General features: G+C 42.5%; 1 protein-coding gene across 1 annotated transcript in view; it reads left to right on the top strand.

Moving 5' to 3' along the window:
- gtpbp4 (GTP binding protein 4) overlaps nucleotides 1-21,706 on the top strand; it is a 68,796-nt gene that overhangs the window by 34,102 nt on the left and 12,988 nt on the right. Inside the window, exons 7-14 of the mRNA XM_084326787.1 lie at nucleotides 2,798-2,989; nucleotides 9,405-9,470; nucleotides 10,270-10,359; nucleotides 16,368-16,478; nucleotides 16,971-17,048; nucleotides 17,189-17,240; nucleotides 19,549-19,649; nucleotides 21,064-21,261. Of these exons, the coding sequence (XP_084182913.1) occupies nucleotides 2,798-2,989; nucleotides 9,405-9,470; nucleotides 10,270-10,359; nucleotides 16,368-16,478; nucleotides 16,971-17,048; nucleotides 17,189-17,240; nucleotides 19,549-19,649; nucleotides 21,064-21,261 (888 nt within the window). The remainder of the gene's footprint in view (nucleotides 1-2,797; nucleotides 2,990-9,404; nucleotides 9,471-10,269; nucleotides 10,360-16,367; nucleotides 16,479-16,970; nucleotides 17,049-17,188; nucleotides 17,241-19,548; nucleotides 19,650-21,063; nucleotides 21,262-21,706) is intronic.

Raw genomic sequence — 21,706 nt, 5'->3', positions numbered from 1 at the left:
ATACCGCGGCAGCTCTAGGCTCAATACAAACAATTGTTAAGGGAATGCAGACTGTTGTAGCTTGGACTGGGGTCCTTATAACAATAACTTGACAACACATGGTAGCTGCAGCTATTTGGGACAGCTCTGTCGTCACCGGAAGGGCACGCAGATGGTATCTACTGCGCATGGGCGTTGAGCAACAACGGCTCCGCGCAGATTACACAACATGTTGTCGGCGAGTTTTGGCGCTACTCCAAAACGGGAAACACAATTTAGCGTTTTCAGTAGGGCCACAACGTATCCGGCAAAAACGGCATTTCTATGTAATAGGGACAGCAAACTTATTCAAAAACGTATAAAAGCGAGCACAAAAACACTGTAACAAGGGCCTTAGTGTTACATCCCCTCACACACTCCAGTTCTCAGGCTGCAGCTGGTTTGAAAGCGAAAGTAAACGGGCTTCTCTGCTGGCTGTGGCTCCAGGGGAGTTGAACAGTTCTGGCTCTGCTAGTTTCTTTTCTATCTTTTGGCGCTTTTTTGGTGGACAAACCACCGCACATGTGTACCGTGACTCGTGACTGGACACTAGCTCTGCTAGCACACATAGCCTACTGTATACAGACGGTTTCAAACTGTATTTTACATTAGAAAGCAAACAAAATAAATAGACAAGAGAAAAATACATCTCAATTTGGTCAGTATTGTCATTTGGACAAGCAAAGCCATTAATTTAAGTTGCAAGAAAGACAAGTCTGTCCACTGTCTCTGGGTTTAACAAAAAAATATATATATATATATAAAAAATTTAATATTTTTTCTTTCGATATTTTTTTCTCTTCGATATCGATTATTAAAATATATCGCGATAATTATCGTTATATCGCCCAGCCCTAGTCTGGGGCTGCTTTGGTGCTGGTGAAGTGGTAGATTTGTACAAGATAAAAGGGATTTTGAATAAGGATGGCTATCACTTAATGTTGCAACACCATGCTATACCCTGTGGACAGTGCTTGATTGGAGCCAATTTCCTCCTACAACAGGACAATGACCCAAAGCACACCTCCAAATTATGCAAGAACTATTTAGGGAAGAAGCAGGCAGCTGGTATTCTGTCTAATGGAGTGGCCAGCGCAGTCACCAGATCTCAACCCCATTGAGCTGTTGTGGGAGCAGCTTGACCGTATGGTACGCAAGAAGGCACTTCAATCCAACTCGTGGGAGGTGCTTCAGGAAGCGCAGGGTGAATTTTGAATTTTTTTGTATCCACTTTTTCTCCCATCCCAATTCCGCTGTGCCAATTCTCCCCTCCCCTGTCTTGAACGTTGCTCGCATATGCCCCCCACTGGCCGGTTGTAGGGAGGATAGAAGCCTTGCATCACATGTCCCCTCCGATACATGTGGAGGCAGCCTGTCACATCTTTTCACCTGCCAGCGTGGACTCATTGGCGAGGTGTAACGTGTGGGAGGCTCACACTACCCCCGCCATTTCCTGTCTCTGCTGTGCAGGCGTCCCCAACCGACCTGTAGGAGTCGCTGTCCACAACGTCCAGATTACCACCCATCGACCCGCTAACTCTGCCAATTGAGATAGTATGACGGCTGGCCCAAGCCGGAGACATGAGTCGAACCCGGTGTCTCTTGCGTTGGTGATGAGCGCAATGTCCGCTGCGCCACCCAGCCGCCCCGGGGTGACATTTCTTCAGATTCCCTCAACAAATTAACAGCTAGAATGCCAAAAGGTTTGCATTGCTGTAATTGCTGCAAAGGGAGCATTCTTTAACGAAAGCAAAGTTTGAAGGACAAAATCATTTTCAAAATAAAAATCATTATTTCTAACCTTGTCAATGTCTTGGACTATATTTTCTATTAATTTTGCAACTCATTTGATAAATAAAAGCGTGAGTTTTCATGGAAAACACAAAATTGTCTGGGTGACTCCAAACTTTTCAACGGTAGTGTATATATTTTTTTTATCATTCTTTCCAAAAGCAAAGAGGTCTAGAAGCGTGGCTAACGCTAATGGCGTGCATACCAGCGAGGCTAACTGCCTAAGAAACGGGCACAGAGGCACTGAAAGAGGATTTCACCCGTCTAATGAACACACTAGACAAATATCAAGATTTATCCATCAGTGGACCAATTGCATGCTTTCGCAGAGGACAAGAAGCCTTCAGTCGACTCCTTCAGACATTAAGCACCCCCACAGCCCAAATGGAACGATACTTTTTTTTTTTTTTTTTTTTTTTTTAATATATATATAAACCAATAGGGTCTGTTTAAACCAATGGGGTTTTTCATCACAGTTGCAGATAAAGATTAGGCTACACTAATATAGTATTATATTATATGACTCGTCATATTTTTTTTTATAAATGATGTAGCCTATCCTGTCTGCATCCGCTTGGCGCTCGGCGCTCCATCAAGACGTCACCATCACTTTCTTACCAACCGTGCCCTTATTGGATTATTTATGTTGATGAAACTGATGAGTATATTCATTAAATAAAGTTGATATAATAATAAAAAAAATACTAATTTAATCGGATTAATCACTATTAATTTTATTTTATTAAAATATAAAATATGACGACAGACATTCGAAGTTTCATAAAAAAACTTCAATTGAAGCTTCGAATGTAAAAAAATGTCATTCGTTACAGCCCTAACAGCAGGCCAAGGAACCGAATTGGGGAATATTGTTTTTTGGTCAACAAGTATTTTAGGCGGGGTAAGTCTAAATTGCAGTGACCACTCGTCATTCAGTTGTTAATTGTTCAGGTTTTAACACACTTTGTAATGATAATGTGCACTGTAGGTGGTGGACACCCCTGGTATCCTGGACCACCCGCTGGAGGAGAGGAACACCATCGAGATGCAGGCCATCACGGCCCTCGCCCACCTGCGCTCGGCCATCCTCTATGTTATGGACGTGTCGGAGCAGTGCGGCCACACCCTGAGCGAGCAGCTGGAGCTCTTCAGCAACATCCGGCCTCTCTTCGCCAACAAGGTCAGGGAGCTATTCAGCCGAACGCCTCCAAACAACCCGTTTTGATGTTTGTTTTTATTCCAACTTCAACTTCAAACTACTTTATTTTCCTTTCGGAACTTCATTTGTGCAGTGGTTAAAAGACAAACAGTCACATATACATAGACACTCGCCACTATAAAAAAACACCAACTACATTAAAACTACAGTTAAAAAAAAACACCACTATAAAAAACAACTACAGTAAAAAACACTGCTATAAAAAACACCAACTACAGTAAAAAAAACACCACTATAAAAAACAACATTAAAACTACAGTACTTAAAAGCATGATATATAAATAAGAAAAAATCCATATGCAGCAATTCTATATGTATATAAATAATAATACAGATATGTGTCCATCAGGTGGAAGGGGATATTATTGTTATGCATTCATTAAAAATATTCCTAAAGGTAGAATCTGTAATGCTGTCAAATGGCAACCTCTAGGCAAAAGAGCACCGCTTGGTATGTTTTGTTTTGGGCGGATGTGTGGGTTGGAGTTGATTGGGGATAGAGGGAGGGGTTATCATCACTGGCCACCCCTCAGGTTCTGCCAAGAGAGGTCTGGAGAAAGTACAAGTATCCAGTGTTTGTCTTCATGCAAGGGATTTCCTACCTCATATAACCTTTGCAAAGTTCATTTTCACCATTTCCGTTACTCTCACAAGTTTATATTCCATCTGTGTTAAGTTTCACTTTCCGTTTTGACAGTCGGCTTGTTAGATTTCAAGGAAGATTGTATAGACGTCCAGTCAGGGCTCTTAACTAATCTTAGTTTTCCTACATTATCATCATTGTTCAGATTAAATAAGAACAGCACAACTAATGACAATAATGATAAGCTAATGCATGATATGAATAATGATCAATAATATCAATCGGATCAATCAGATATTGTACAGTAGTTTTTATATACAAATAAAGAGGAAGAGAGGCTAAGTGAGTATTCCCTGGGAAGGTCTGTCATCAATCACTGAGCTATTAGAATCACAAGGCCACCAGTGCTCTCATCAGTCTGCGCTACAATGAAGAATATCTTCCCTCTCCCAATCTGCCAGATTTGGGTTGTTCACACTGAACCTAGCATAATGCCGTCATCGCGTGTGCAGTCAAATAGATGGGTAGATGCAGCACTGATGGGATAGATGCAGCACATTCTGAAATGGGTCTCCAAAGGCACATGCATGCAATGAAATTTCTTTTCAATTTGACATGCATAACTCATGATGATTAGTTAAGACGAGCCTTCTCTAGGCTTTTGGAAATGTAGGGGAGACCTGGCTGGTAACATGTTTAATTAGACATAAAATAGCTTATTATTATTATTATTATTATTATTATTATAATTATTATTATTATTATTATTATTATTATTATTATTATTATTATTATTATTATTATTATTATTATTATTATATCATGTGGTCAGCCTTTGTTCTATCCCACCTTACATACCACAACTGATAGTTAGACAGAGCAATATTCCTGCACAGGGGAGGAAATTAGGCCATTTGACTCGCCAAATGCGAGTATTATTTATGTTTGGCGAGTGATTCATGAAGAGCACTCACAGGCAACTACGTGGCGCAGTGGGCAAGGCGCTCGCCACAAATACTGGAGACTCGGCTCGAACAGGAATGCCTCCCTGTTCGAGCCCAGCTCTCCACATTGCTTTCAGTTTAGCTGGTCGTCCACACTAATACACATTGGCCGTATTAGGGGGAGGGAAACTGAAGGGTGGGGATCGGGCGTTGTGGACAGCGACTCCTACAGGTCGGTTGGTGCGCCTGCACAGTAGAATCAGGAAGCGACGGGGGCGGGGCCCCTCCAAAGCCCAGACCCCCGACGCTGAAAGATCGAGCCGTGCAGGTGGAAAGATGCGACTGCTGTTACCTCGAGTATCGGAGGGGACTCGTGCTATGTTTTTTTTTGTCTACTTTTTCTCCCATTTTTCTATATTTTTCTCCCATCCCAATTTCGTATCATCCAATTCAACCCTCCCCTGTCACGGACGCTGTTTCTTGCCTCCCACAAGCCGGCTGCAATATGGACTAAGTCATACATAGCACAAGTCCCCTCCGGTACTTGAGGTAACAGCAGTCGCATCTTTTCACCTGCGCAGCTCGATCTCTCAGTGGCGAGGAGTAACGCGTGGGAGGCTCACGCTGCCCCCGACGCTTCCTGATTCTACTGCGCAGGCGCACCAACCGACCTGTAGGAGTCGCTGTCCACAACGCCCGATCCCCACCCATCAGTTTCCCACCCCCTAATACGGCCAATGTGTATTAGTACGGACGTCCAGCTAAACTGAAAGCAAATGTGGAGCGCTGGGCTCGAACTGACAAGCCCAGCGTCTCCAGCATTTCGTGGCGAGCGCCTAGCCCACTACGCCACGTAGCCGCCCACGGGGACTCGTGCTATGTATGACTTAGTCCACATTGCAGCCGGCTTGTGGGAGGCATGAAACAACGTTCAAAGACAGGGGAGGGTTGAATTGGACGATATGAAAATTGGGATGAAAGAAAAAATAGAAAATGGGAGAAAAAGTGGATCAAAAAAAATTTAGAGCACTCGCCACACTGGCGAGTAGTAAACAAAACCAAAAAAATCATTCTGCAATATGCTGATTCGCTCACTGGCACAAGCCGAACTCTGACTCCCCCCTTATGATTCCTCCCATTTGCGCCTCATAATAATCCATAACCAATGAACATCATCGTTGCGCTCTAAGCTCCTCCAATGAACACTCGTTTTCTAGAAGATGCCGCCCATCTAGGGGAAGTGGACAGATCACTGCGCGCGGCCCTACAGACTCCTGTCACCGGCATGACAACGTAGACAAAAACACATCAGTGGATGAAAATAATTGCATGCGAGTCGTTGCTTTCGGATATAAGTGCCAGGGTTAGAAATTAACATTTTTTTTCAAGGGCTTTTTTTGCCCCCCTTAATTGCTTTTCGGGGGCTTTTTTTTGTATTTCGGGGGCACAACATTTTTATAATGAAAATTAACATAAAGATTATAAAACATTTTTGACACTTTTTTTTAGTCTTCGTCCCTATGTTTGATAACGTAATGTTAATGTCTCCATATATAGGGCTCTACGCTAACCTTTTTCCCAAGGAGCACATGTGCTCCTAAATAAAATGTTAATAAATAAAATCTAAATACAAATTTAGGAGCACACAGAAATTTAGGAGCACAGTGACAATTGTTCAAGTAACACACACACGCACACGATGTGTGACATCATGGCTTGGTTTCATGTTTTGAGGTACCTTCAATTATCTGTAAATAATACATACATACTCTATCTAAATAGATTAAATATTATTGTCCCTGAGTGAGGGCAAGTTGTGTTGTTGTCTTGATATAATAACCGGTTGCCTCTGGATCAATGAATGTCTAATATTGAATAATATTATTAGATATTTTATTTTTAACATCCCTAATTCCAACAGTCAAGAGGCTTGTTTCAAATTGATGAAAAACCCCACACACGCAACGTTTGTGAGTATAGGCTCTGGCCAGATCGATCAATGAAATACGTTGCGCGCTCAGCGCTGTGGAATGAAGGAAATGCGCATCGGGATCGGATTTGGATGTTATTCTTTTGGAGTTGTGTTACAAATGGAATGATCTTTCCCCGCCGAACACAAGTTACTTAACGTTACACAGGTCGCGCTATGCAGATGCTTAGCTTGCTAACGTTAAGATAGCAGTGTAATGCTTGATGAGAGCAGAGCGCTCTGTCTGTGTTCGCACCTCTCAAGTGCCTGGAAGCATCTCCCTGTAACACGCAGCGGGCCCCGCCTCCCTCCTCCTTGGAACAAACATTCCACCCAAAAACTGAATTTCAGTCCAGTTTCAATCTGAACTATTAACAGCGGAGCTGTTTTGTAATCTTCACAATCACTCGTCTGTCTTGCACACTGCAAGTAAATGATTTTTCCGGTTTGCACACACACATATTATTAGGGGCAATACGAGGGAAATGCTCGCACTGTAGAGCATATATATAATTATATATATAATTAGTAAACTGTCGGGGGCTTTTTTTGCCCCCCTTAACTGAATTTCGAGGGCATTTGGTCAATTTTCGAGGGCATTTTGCCCCAAGCCCCCATTAATTTCGAACCCTGATAAGTGCGGTCTGTCTGACATGGGAATGAACAACAGCACGCGACGCGTCTCCTTCGAGTCGGATGAGAATGACAAGTGGGCGTGAGGCTCACTCAAGTCAACCAGCATTAGCCGGCTAGCTACCTAGCATGTAACAAGCTACCATAACGCACGTTCAACATAGTGGACTATACCGAGCGGCTTTGCTTAAATGCAGCCGAGTGACATTTTATTATTACCGGGTTTCCCCCCATATCACCACTCGCCCATATGCCCTTCACAACGGTGATGTTGTCATACTTGTCATTCAGAATACACCTACTGAACCGCTAGCGTTGACATGAGATTCGATTCCAATGTATTTTCATCATACAGCACAAGTACTGTAACTGAGGGGTACAATTCCCTGACTGTATTGAATAAGTATGGTATCATTAAACCACTACTGCGTTATGTACATTACTACTGGCCATACAGTACACATGTATATGAGATGAACACCCCCACAATAACACGGCTTAACAAGAAAGTACTGTTTATAATATTTATTAGAAGAGCACCAAGATTATCTTACATTTATTAAGAATGAGAGTTGCGCTTGTAAGGCGAAGAATGTGCATGAATAGGTCAAGAGCGTAAGTCCATGAGCATATTACGAAGGGGATAATTAATACCACCTGTAGCATAAGAATTATATATGGTACACTAGTAGGTCAGCTGGAGATACTAAGGGGGTTCCCTCCGGTTGTAAGCCAGCAGGGGAGAGGATTTGTCGGTAGCAAAAGTCTGGATCAACGAGGAATAAGGAGACTCCAGGTACAGGAGACGGTGCAATAATCCCTTGATCCGTAGACAAAGCAACAGCTATTCTCCGGTATGCAGTGCCGCATGGGTGAAAGCTAGCCAGCCTCAGAGTCCTAGAGGCGGGCTCGACGGTGCTCCTCACAGGTTAAATCCCACACGGTAGTGGGGGTAGACGATTCTCTGCTCCAGCAGCCACAGGACCAAAGCATTATAATCCAGCCGAAAAGGGCTCTGTAGTCGTCGGTGTAGGTTATCCAGTGTACATATCCACACAGTTCTCGTCTAGGGCTCCTCGGATGGCGGCACAAGGTTAGGCCGCCCAGCCTGGATAAGCACACTAGCTCGGTACGGTGAAACGTTGGTAATGCTGGTCACTGTAGAACGGTAGCCGCACGATACACTATACATAATAGACTATTACTTAATAATAGAATAGGTCGAACTCGACGATACAGCGTTAAACTCTGACACTTCAGCTATCAATTCGCACGCGGTCTCAAGGCTCTATTTCGGGGCAAAACGGGCCCACTTCACAGCACGTTGTATCATGGTGAAGGCTTCAACTTATTAGGGTAACTAACTGCTGTATCCACCTGCAACGTATTTATACGTAAGGTGAATAATCTAGTACCAGCCTTATTTCTGTCTCGTATTACTGCGCAAAACTGGCATCCAACCAGAGTGCAAATGTAACAAGTCAAGTTCAAGTTTTGTTTTATTTAGCCATTACATTACAGTGAAATGCTTGGTTCTTTCACTGCCCAGCCCAACCCAGTCCAACATAGACCAGCCCAATTTTCCCTGCCCAACACAGCCCAGCCCAGCATCTTTCACTGCCCAGTTCAGCCCAACCCAGTCCAGAATAGTTCCCTCTTTCATGGTAATATGTGATATCCTAATATTTTGAAGAGTAGAGACGGTGTGATTAATATGTTTTATGCTAATATTGTGAAGAGTAGAGACACTTATTAATGTTTTATGGTAATAAATATTTTAAAGAGTAGAGACACTGTGTGATTATTACTATGATTGAAAATCAATTTAGACGAAGACATACAAAGAAGTAATTATCACAATTAGCGATTTATTTATGGCTGGTAAAAAATCTGTTTGGCTGGTTAAAAAAATCATATACTCGCCAGTTGACTGGTAAGCCAAAAAGTTAGTTTCCTCCCCTGTTCCTGCAGGTTGGTGTGCCGTGCCTGTGCTCCCTTGTGCGTGTGCCGTGCCTTGTGCGTGTGCTGAAAGAACACGTGATACACAATTCTCAGGGGACTTTAATCTCCTCTTCATCAATTAGTGGCCAAAAGCTCTATTGGAGATACCATTTAATATACTATATTGTCAGTTCGGGAAATATGTGGTAGATTCTGGTATTGTGATGCACTGTCACAATGAGGTTTTGACAGAGTTTCAAGGTGTGAATAGTTGAAGAGATGCTTTCTTCTTTTTCCCCCCTTTAGCCTCTGATTATTGTGGCCAACAAGTGTGACGTGAAGAAAATCTGCGAACTGTCTGAGGAAGACCAGGTGGGTGGTTTAAACTGTCTGAAAACCAGGTGGGTGGTTTAAACTGTCTGAGGAAGACCAGGTGGGTGGTTTAAACTGTCTGAAAACCAGGTGGGTGGTTTAAACTTTCTGAAGACCAGGTGGGTGGTTTAAACTTTCTGAAGACCAGGTGGGTGGTTTAAACTTCCATCTCAGAGTCCAAATGGGTAGGGCTGGGAGATGGGGCCAAAATATCATATCACCATTATCATTGAATTTGCCCTAATTTTAGTAATTGCAGATTGGTGAAATCCTGGTGGGTCTGCTAAATGTGTATGAGCCATTAGAAGCTCTTATAACAGACTGATACCGTGGTTCATCTCTGCCCCAACCATAGCTGTAATTATAGGAACACTGCAACATTATGGGAAATGCACTTACGGACAAGAAGATGGATACCAATTTCCTCCCTCTGTTCAACAGAAAGCTATCCAGCAGCAAGCTAGCCTAGCTTAGCACAAATGAATGGAAGTGGATACACATCAGCTTGCCTAGCTGTTGGCCAAAAACACCACTCCCGGAGTTTTAAGCTAGGCTAGTGGTCTGTATCCACTTCCATTAATTTGTGCTAAGCTAGGCTAACTTCTCTGGGGAAGACTAAGCACATTTCCCATAATGTTCGCCTGTTCCTTTTTAAGTGTGGTTGATAGTGTCTTTTATAAATATGCTTATACTGTAATGCACAATAATGATGATCATAATATCTATATCCTTATATTGTTTTGTACATTTTCAAACTACATTTTCATCTTTGTTATTATTATTTGTTGTGGTGTTGTAGAAAATCTTTGCTGACCTCACTGCTGAGGGCGTGGCTGTGGTTGAGACGAGCACGCTGACGGAGGAGGGGGTCATGCTGGTTAAGACAGAGGTGAGAGTTCAGACCCTGACCCTGGATCCGCCTCCAATCTATTTCTCAACCTAGCTTTATAGGATTTAACCAGTGATGCACCGATGTGAAAATTGTGGCCGATGGTTACCCATAACCGATATTAATATTGCTGTTCTGGCCGATACCGATATTTACCTATGTCGATATCTCTGTATAGAAAACACTTTTTTATGATAATCAAATAAAGAGCTATTTTCCAAAACGCTATTTTTTTAAACTTTTGTAACTTATTTTCAGAAATGACTGATATTTTGAAACTATTTAAAGGGGAGATGAAGCATAGCGATATATACATAGTCATAGCAAATTAGTATTTAGATAAACCACAGAAAAAAATCACATTATAAAAATAAGGCGTTTCTAAGAAAAAACGATTTGTTATGTCCATTTATGTAGCATAAATCAACATGTGCGCCGCCATTTTGTTGCTGACGTCACGGAGATTGTTTCGCCCGGAGGCGGAGCCTCCCACCTCAGAGAATTGCACGCTGTAGCAATATTATTAGGCTCCTCAAATATCGTTATTCATAAAAACACATTTATGTATAATATTTTACAGCATTGAGCAACCCCAACAGGGGGATGCTGCATATATATGCTCTGTCATCTTTGAGACGGCGAGACCTGCAGTTGGCACCTGAGATGGCGAGACCTGCAGTTGGCGAGACCTGCAGTTGGCACTGTGAGGCCACGACATTTGAGCAAATTAATAATACTGCATGTTCTGAAGGTCCAGATTAATAATTAGAATTAGTTCGACAGAAAGGTATAGATTAGCAGACAGTGTGTAAAAAAAACGCGCCGAAACAGTAAAGTGTGCCACGGGTGCGCCGTAATTCCGATTCGCGTGAAAATATTCACGGACATATATGAGAGCGTGGGCCACTTTTTTGCAATCGATTATGTGTCTCGATTTTGCTCCCACGCGCTTCGGCTGGCTGTCACGATGGAGTGCTGTCACAGCGCAGCATAGAGGACATCACACTTTTGCGCGCTGTTTAATAATAATAATAATATTAATAATACATTTAGCACTGTTTGGCCTATTAAATAGGCTAATTGTTTTTTCAGCCTGTTATTAGTATTAACTTCCTTAGTTCACGCCTCCCCGGTTTGCAACAACGCAACAACCAATGTTCTGAGACATATTTATATACCGTAATTGTTGGGCTGTTTGAATCCACCATTTGGGGCTGGTGTATTCGGGTAGCCTAACAAATAAAGTGTAATATGTCTTGGAACATTGGCCCGCAGATGCACCACTGCAAACCGGGGAGATGTGAACTCAAGAAGCCAAAACGAAGTTTAGCCTGTTTTCGCTTAGCCTATATTTTACAGTGTTTAGCCTATTAAATAGGCTAATTGTTTTTTATTCGTTTTAACTTTCAGCCTGTTAATAAATGTGTCGTTAATTCAGTATTTAACTTCTTGAATTCATATTTATTTAGGCTATGCTAATTAAAAACACAAATTTTATTGACATCTAATTTAATTATCTGCTTATTTATTCAGAAACGTAGCAGCAAACAATCCATATGTGCATTTGTTTACATAATGATAACGTACATAAATAACATAATATTATTGAGGGAGGAAAAAAGGAAACTGATGCCTACTTCACCCTGTTAGTCAAGTTGAACTATCGCTCTGACTCAGACTGGGGGGGAGGGGAGGAGAGAGATGTCTCGCAGATAATACAACTACAAGTGTAATTATATAATTTTTTTTTCTTTCTGTGGGTAACGTTACATTTGGTTGACAATTTGCTGGCTGACTTTCACGACACTCCATATTTTTACGTAGCTATCTATCCAGCACTGTGGGACCCAACCGGGACCCAGTCCAAACCATCACTGTGACGTCACCATCCAGCTAAATCTAAAACGGCGGCGCCCATGGCAAAAACCGGGAAATTACATTTGAGTTTTCAGACAAATAAGCAGGATTTCACATTTGATTATAGGACCATGTCTTACTGTTATGTGGGGGTATATGTTTGTGCCCTGATCAGGCGCTCCTAATGTGAGTCGTCATGTCTAGATGTAGTCCTCTGTCATGGTGTGTAATCCCTATTGTTTTCCCCCAGGTGTACCCAATTACCATTACCCCAGGTGTGTGTTGTCTTGTCATTCCCCTGTGTATAAGTAGTCTGTCATCCCTTCCGTCTGGTGCTGATCCTCCTGTCTGTATAGTTCTGTGTTTGTCTGTTTATTATTTGATGTTCATTTTGATTACAAAACCATGGTAATTATACATTAAATATTCTTTATTAAGTTACTTTGGCTACCGTCTCCTTATTATGTATCATTGACCAGATAACGAGCCTTCCTGTAGTCAATGGTTACGTAATACTTACCCAAGGTACACAACAAACAAACTAGGCTCATATTGTTTAACACTTCATCTCCCGTTTAACACATCCACTGCCGGAAACGCTTTACAGCGTTATTGGCCGCCATGTGTTGACCGCCAGACCTCGCTGTACAGCGTTATTGAGCTCAATATTTAATTCTTTCGCCATGGCATTCATAATTCATATATACACCCGCGACGCTCCAGCTGGACCCTATAGGTGACGGCAACGACGGCTCAATACCGCCGCCTGGTGGATGGTCGGGCGAGTTACACTCGACTACAGGATATGGCTGATGTGCGTCGATTAAATTCATCCGGCCGTCAGATATCGTTGCATGACTCCCGACAGACACAATGTACATAATGGATCGCTTTCTAAACTTAATAATAGATATGATTTCGGCGTTTATTGCGACATACAAACCGGAAATGGACCTAGGCGATCGACGACGTATACTTGGGATCTTTCACCGCCAGTCTCTGACCCGCGGTAAGAGGACACTTAACGTTATTTTCAACCCAATTGTGAGTTTCCTTGTTTGCAAATCATCTGATCAATATATCCACCCATACTACATAAAGCAGTTACTGATGTTCAAGGAATTATAAACGACCCCCCCCCCCCCTTTCCTCCACGGATGATGAAGCATAACGTATACTGATATTTTTTTTATCCACTTTTTCTCCCATTTTCTATATTTTCTCCCATCCCAATTTCGTATCATCCAATTCAACCCTCCCCTGTCACGAACGCTGTTTCTTGCCTCCCACAAGCCGGCTGCAATGTGGACTAAGTCATACATAGCACAAGTCCCCTCCGGTACTTGAGGTAACAGCAGTCGCATCTTTTCACCTGCGCAGCTCGATCTCTGTGGCGAGGAGTAACGCGTGGGAGGCTCACGCTGCCCCCGACACTTCCTGATTCTACTGCGCAGGCGCACCAACCGACCTGTAGGAGTCGCTGTCCACAATGCCAGATCCCCACCCATCAGTTTCCCACCCCCTAATACGGCCAATGTATTAGTATGAACGACCAGCTAAACTGAAAGCAAAACGTATACCGATCATATACAGTAAACATTTTTAATATAGCGTGTATAGGGGGGAAACGGCAATCGATAATCTATATATAACACGTTCTAGGAATTAATGCAGAAAATGATAAACACTTATATTCTAGAAGGTATTTTTGTATGAATGTATGAATGAAAAAGTATAACGTTCCCACATCCTGAACGATAGATAATCGATGTTGAATGGGCCATAGTAATGTCAATATAGCAATAGAATTTAAAAAGTTATAGCCCTGCAAAGAAGGTGAGCCACTCCATAGACTTATAGCGCTGGCAGACTGGGTACAATGATGGGTACAATGCCCGGCGTGCAATGTGTTAAGGCCAAAACATGTAAAAAGAAAAAATAAAGATTTAAAAAAATATCTGCCCATATCGGACCGATACCGATGTGTAAAAAACCGGCCATATCGGCCGATATTAAATCGGCGGCCGATATATCATGCATCACTAGATTTAACCCTTTCAGGCCCTTATAAAACCTATTTTTCTTTAAAAGGGCTATGTATTATAAATGTCATTTTTCAGTCTCTAGCATTGTATTATAGTAATAGGAGTTCGTATCAATGTGTTTTAGGGTCTAAATACCATATTGGCGGATTGCTCCGATTCAGCCCAGCCCCTTTCGTCCTCTAGTAAATCGGGTCATTTTGATTTGAAGGCCTGAGTCACGTCATTCGGGCTGTGGGTAGCGCACAGTGATGCGATTGGCTCTGTGGTTGGAGCTAATGCCCGCCCCGCAGCGCGCCACACACGCAAACGGGAGATTGAAAGAAAGAAGAAAAAAAAATAAAACATGTCCTCATACTCGAGAGGGAAAGGGAGAGAGATAGAGAGCACCCCCTCCCTCTCTCGCTCTCTCTCTCTCTCTCTCTCTTCCCCCCCCCTCCCTCCCTCCCTCCCTCCCTCTACCAGTGCAGACTGTGTGGCACTGTCACTCAAAGTGCTTATGGGCGGAGCCAGGCCATAACAGCCTGATTTCTTGAGGCTGAAAAATGATGGTTTTGAGTACTTGATTAGAAATATAAAACAATGCATTTTTTTGAAAAAAAAACGTACAAATGTCTTCAATAGACCAACAGGAATTGTGTAAAGTTGCCCAAATAGTGCTAGGAATAGCAATGCATAGCCCCTTTAAATATTTTTTTTTACGTTTAATCGGAATTCTAGCGAGTGCATTTTCTGGCAGTGACATCACCTTCTGGCGACATGCAAGGACACACGTGTGTGTACAAGTTCAATAACAATCACAAAGCCTTTGCCTATGATGGTAATTTTGCATTTTATCAATGATTATAGCAACCCCTTTGGTTTTATTCAAAGCTGAAGCAGAAGAAGCCACTTTGTAACGCTGATTTTCTAATTTGTGCATATCTCTTTCAAGAAAGTGCGTTTCTTGAAACATGCATATTTCAACTCGATTTCTTGATATAGTATCAAGACAGCTAGCCCTTTTAATGGAATTGTTAAGACCTTTAACGTTCCATGAAAAAATAGCTAAAGATGACATTTATAATATGAAATAAAATAATTCAAAAGTATATGAATCTGTACTAATAGATAACCCAAATTTGGTCTTTGTTGACGAGATGCCCAAAGTATGCACATACGGGGAAAAAGGCCCATATAACCCACCCCATCTTAAAAAAAAAAAGTCTGTAAGAATATTAAAAAACAGTACAAAAACTTCAAAAAAAAAACAAGAAAAAACAAAGGTGATTGGTGCCCCTCCCACGTAGAACCGGTAGTACTCATCCATATGTGGTCCGGCCACTCGCTATAGCTCCCGCGACTCCATCTTGAAACACTGGATAATAGATAGCTCGCCCTAACTCGATAAACAACGTTATTTGGACGTATATACTATTATACAACCTGGAAATGGATCGGGCATTTCTACATCCCATAATAGAAAAAAATCTGTTCCACGCTCATTTGCCAGCGGCGCGAGGAAGCCACGTTAAGATTCAGCGTTATTTTCTAACGTATTCTATACTAACTGATCTGATGAACATATGACCCACTCTGGATGAATCATCTAACGCTGCCCACGGAATTATAAACGATCCCCTGCCCATCCGGTCAACATCAGATGATGCGTAGAAACTTCCAGTTGAAACTTTTTATCTCGCACAGATTCCTACCAAACTGTATTTGATCATCAATATAATGCATTTAGGGCTATAAATCACGTTCTGAAGAAAGCTGCAGAAAACGATAAAAACATACTTATACTTTAGACCATATTTTAGTATGAATATGTGAATGAAAAAGTTTAACGTTGCTACACCCTGAACAATACATATAGGACATTGAATGGGCCATAATAATGGCAATTTAGCAATAGAATTTAAAAAGTTATAGCCCTGCAAAGAAGGGGAACTTCTCCATAGACAAATAGAGCTGGCGAGGGATGGTAAATTATGAATTTAACCATGGCGATCAAAGTGTTAATGCAAGTGGTTATATACTAAACTATAGTAAATTTAGTTTGAGGAGAATTTTAGTAATGGAAAAACAAATAATGAAACGAAAAAAACAAGTTTCTGTTCTTCCCAGGCCTGTGACAGACTCCTCACCCATCGCGTTGACACCAAGATGAAAGGCAAGAAGGTGCACGACGTGCTGAACAGACTGCACCTGGCAGTGCCCTCCAAGAGAGACGCAAAGGTAAACGCAGTGTTCGCTTGAGTGTTGGCTGCACAGGCCGCAGGACCCCTCTTTCTGCATTAGAAGCAGGGGTGTAAAGTACTTGAGTAATTGTACTTCGTTACAATCCTTACATACTGTTTTGGGGGATTTGTACTTTACTCGAGTATTATTAGGTTTGTATACTTGTACTTTTACTCAATTACATTTCAGAGAAAAAAAACATACTTTTTACTCCTTACATTTAAAATGCAGACCTACAAAGTACAAATTACTATTTGAATTAGTATATTTGTTTCTCTAGCTGAACTAACGCTATTAATCCTGCGGACGCAATTTATTTAAAAACAGCCAATCAAATCCCCATCAATGTAAAATTATCCCGCCCATACCCATGCTGATTGGTCCTTGTGCAAGACTAGTGCGGGGGATGTTTTTGTCAAGGTACTCCACCTCGACTATAAAGCTCTGACGTCAAGCAATTTGGAATGATTTCTTATTCATCAACACTAGGAGAGGCCACCGTTCATCCCAGACGGCGCTCTGAACCGTAAGAAGGCTATGGATGTGGATGCACCCAAACGCAGGACGGTATGTTTGATTCTACATTGTTTTCATGGTGGAAAAGCCAAGAGGAAAAATGCTACTAAAGATGAGGCCTTGTTGAAAGCTTGTGCTTTGTGTTTGTATGAAACGTTTATTTAAATATATTTTTTTTTCTTTACTTCTAGGAGAGGGATCTGGAGGTGGAGCAGGGAGACGATTACTATCTGGACCTACAAAGTAAGTTTACACCTTTATTGGTTAACCTCTCAACAGTCCTGCATATTTAGTTTTGGTCGATTGCATACTGAAAGTAAATTGGACGCTATTCGGGAACCATTTGTAGTAGATGCACAAGTCTGGCCTCTTTTGAAAGGAAACACTCTGAACTTTCTTCCACAACAGGAAGAATCACTGAATGCTACTGTCATAGAGTTAGGCGCCGGTTACACCTTTCGTTTCATTTTCGTTTCATTGTCAGATGAGTTTCGCCGCAACGTGGCAGCCTCGAGTCACACTTTCGTTTTTGTCACCTGAGCACACTGATGTAGTACACTGCCAAAGCAGTAGGTGGCAGTAGGTGGCAAACATGAAGGCAATTTCAACCAATCAGAACTTGAATGTGCCTGCAAAGCAAATGTCAACAAGGCGGGCGCCTATGGGCGCCACCATCTTTTGCCTATTTACCCAGTGCAGCACTTCTTTTTCAGCAAAGTCTAATAAAAGTACAATAAACAAAACGGATACATTCACTGTGTTCTGCCTGTCATTTGTTGATGAAACAAAACTAACATCAACACAAGTGACCACCAAGAGCGGATAGTTTAGTCTAAAAAAAGATCGGTAGCTACATTGTTAGCTGCATGCTAACGTCAATGGAATATGCCATTCTAACAGTATAGCATTGTGGCTAGAAGCTAACGTTGGCTCACGCTAGTTAGCCAGCACCAAACTGATGATATCGGGAGCTATCAGTAGTTAGATAACATTAGAGACAACGCTGTGTGTATTAAACAAAGGTGAATAGATGACTGGGCCATTTTGTTTAATGCTTAAGTTGAAAGAGGAGCTTTGAGCTAACGGGGTCTGATAGCTAGCCAGTGGTAATGCTAGCAGAATGAATGGATGTAAACTTTATTTAACATATTGCATAATGGGTACAATACAATACGGCTCAATACAAACAATTGTTAAGGGAATGCAGACTGTTGTAGCTTGGACTGGGGTCCTTATAACAATAACTTGACAACACATGGTAGCTGCAGCTATTTGGGACACGGAGCTATGTCCCAAACACACACACACACACCCACACACACACACACTGTTGTCACCGGAAGGGCACGCAGATGGTATCTACTGCGCATGGGCGTTTTCGCAACAACGGCTCCGTGAAGGCTACACGACTGTTGTCGGCGAGTTTTTGGCGTTGCTCAAAAACGCAAACACAATTTAGCGTTTCAGCTAGGGCCACAACGTATCCACCAAAAAACACATTTCTGTGTAAAAGGGACATGAAACGTATTCAAAAACGTATAAAAACGAGCACAAAAACACTGTAACATGCCCCTTACACTGAAATAAAAGTTCATGAGAGACGATAACACAGCGTGACGCCGACAGATGGCTGTTGCAACGGGCCCTTGGGCCCTCGGAATTTTAAGAGGTTAAAGCCCCCTTCACACCTAGAATTACCACTAAAGATAATGATTTATAATAATAAAAAAAAAACTGACTCATTCACATGAAATTACATAACAGTTGTACTGTTCATGTCCACTGTTCCCAGTCAATGGTCCATAACCAATGTCCCACCAGTCGGGACAGCCGAAACCCGCCCAATTTTCTGCTGTCGACAAAAAACGCACAAAATGAAAAAAAAATAAAAAACGATTAACCTTTGAACTAGTATGCACTCTGATACTAAGGAATCCAACTTGCTGATAGTATTATCTACTGTGCTAATATGCACTCAAGTTTGATGAACAAGTTACTGACCCTTAGCTGCCAGAGTTGTACTTTCCTGCTGTAAGTTGCTTTGGATAAAAGTGTCGGCTAAAGATAAGATATTCCTTTATTGATCCCCTTGGGAAAATTCAGGAATTTTTTTTTATTACATTTACTTATTTAATATTTTAAATAAGTAAATGTAATATAACCTATCCACATAAATCCAGATTATATTTAATTCCCAGAGATTCTAATGGTTTCTTCCATTTCTGTAGAAAAAGACGAGTCCTTCCATCCATATAATGTCCTCAGAGATTTCCCCATGGAAACAGAATATATGTATATTCATAGTTAGACTTGTCTCTTCTTGTTATAGTGCTGATTGCAGCTTTGTCCTATTTAATTGCCTCTGTATGTCTCATAACCACGTCCAAAATAAACCCAGGGCATCTTCTTTTAAATCAAGAATGGAAATAGGTTACTTTTATTTAGGTGTCATACCAACAAGGACAATTTAAAAACATCTTTGACACACGCCTAACTAGTTTGGGCTCTGTGTCTTTGGACTCTGCTGACATCCTGTTACGTGTCTTTTCAGAATACTGGGACCTGATGAACGCAGAGGAGAAGCAGGACCGGGTTCCTGAGATCTGGGAGGGTCACAACATTGCTGATTACATCGACCCCGACATCATGAAGGTCAGTGGGGGCCATGTCTCGGGGAGTAGGCATCAGCACATAGGCATCAGCACATGGGCATCAGCACATGGACATCAGCACATGGACATCAGCACATGGGCATCAGCACATCACTGTTGTCAGTGAGGCTACATTTTCAGATGTACCTGTGCATTTTATTTTATACTTTTTAAACGTACACATTGGAATTCCAGTGGAGTTCCTGGGCCAGCCACTGCGAGATCTATGTGCAGCTGGCCCACAATGTAACTGGGCGCTGGGTGACACGGACAGTGCGTAGGTATGATGATCAGAGAAAACCACCACCCACACAGAAATATATCTTGACCTTAACCCTTTTCCCGCCAATAACGGCGTACGACGTGATTCTGATCATAATTTCATATTTTCGCCATGGTATTCATATTCCACTCACGGAGCCTTGTCAGATGCTGATGGACTCAGCACAACTCTGCAACGCTTCAATACTGCCACCTGGTGGCTGATCGGCGAGTTGCCAAACCGGAAATGCCCATTGCAGCTTGGTTCGTCCCCTAATTCCGTCCGGCCACTCGTTTTAGCGTCCCGGGACTCAATACACACACCGTGGATATGGATCTTTGCCATAACTCGATAATCTACATTATTTGGGTGTGTATTAGTAATATACAAACCGGAATATAAATATATATATATAAAAGTGGTGTTTTTTTTGTTCGTAAAAATAAGTGGTCGATATGTTAATCCATAGTCTGGATGTAATGAATAGGTTTATAAGTAATGCATAGGTTTATAAATTAGGCAGAGCTAAAGCACAGGCCAGGTTGTCAACAAATAAATGAAATGGAATAACAACAGACAGAGGGTTGATTGAGTAGGACATCATGAATCAATGAGACTTTCTGATGGCAGGTGGTCATAAGAAGTTTAAAAATGTGAATAATATGGTCAGAAAAAACTAAAGTCATTGCCGTTTTATAATGATGCCGACACATATTGGTTCAGGTCCAATCATCTTTTTCAAAAAAAATTATCAGGGAGCATAATAATATGCTGTGTGGGTCTAACAACAATTTTATCTCTGCCAATCACCAGAAATAGATGTGGGTGGGTGGGTTGTGTATACGCTTTTGTAAAAACACACTCTCTCTCCCCCTCTCTCTCCGTCTCTCCCTCTCTCTCTCTCTCTCCCCCTCTGTCCCTCTCTCTCTCTCCCCCTCTGTTCTCTCTCCCCCTCTGTTCTCTCTCTCCCCCTCTCTGTCTCCCCCTCTCTCTCTCCCCCCTCTCTCTCCCCCCTCTCTCTCTCCCCCCTCTCTCTCCCCCCCCTCTCTCTCTCCCCCTCTCTGTCTCCCCTCTCTCTCCCCCCCCCTCTGTCTCCCTCTCTCGCTCTCCCCTCTATCTCTCCTTCTCTCTCTCTCTCTCTCTCCCCCCACAGAAACTGGAGGACCTGGAGAAAGAGGAAGAGCTGAAGGAGCAGGCCGGGGAGTACGCCTCGGACGAGGAGAGCGAGGACGAGGAGATGCAGGAGATCCGCGTGCTGGCCAAACAGATCCGTGAGAAGAGGCTCCTGAAGGTCGTCACCTCCAAGGACAAGGACATACATGGGCCTCGCATGCCTCGCACCGCCACCAAGGTGAGTGAGGGAGCCCCACCTGCTGGGCACAGCGCCACCTGCTGGGCACACCGCCACCTGCTGGGCACACCGCCACCTGGGCCTCGTACACACACTGCAGACGTCACATTATGCATTGTGTCAACAATTTTATTCGGCTTCCTCTAGTCTTTTTTTGCAAAGAAACAAGTCTAAATCTAATAGAATTATTTAATTTCATTCTTCCCTTGTATTGAACACGCCATTCTTGGTGGTTATAACTAGGGATGCCCCGATCGATCGGCCACCGATCGTTATCGGCCGATATTCAGTATAAATATGCGATCGGTGATCGGTGGTGATGTTTTATTTTCACCGATCGCCAAACCCGATCACTCGCTGTCGCTGAGTTCTGTCTCAGACACCGGTGGTGCGGCGTCTGCTCTCAAGTCCAGCCCCTCCTGCACGCATGTAAACACGGGTCTAG

The sequence above is a fragment of the Notolepis coatsorum genome (assembly GCF_963971535.1).
Source record: "Notolepis coatsorum genome assembly, chromosome: 13".
Classification (NCBI taxonomy): domain Eukaryota; kingdom Metazoa; phylum Chordata; class Actinopteri; order Aulopiformes; family Paralepididae; genus Notolepis; species Notolepis coatsorum.
Note: the sequence above shows the minus strand (reverse complement) of the source record. Positions and strands in the feature narration are given on the sequence as shown.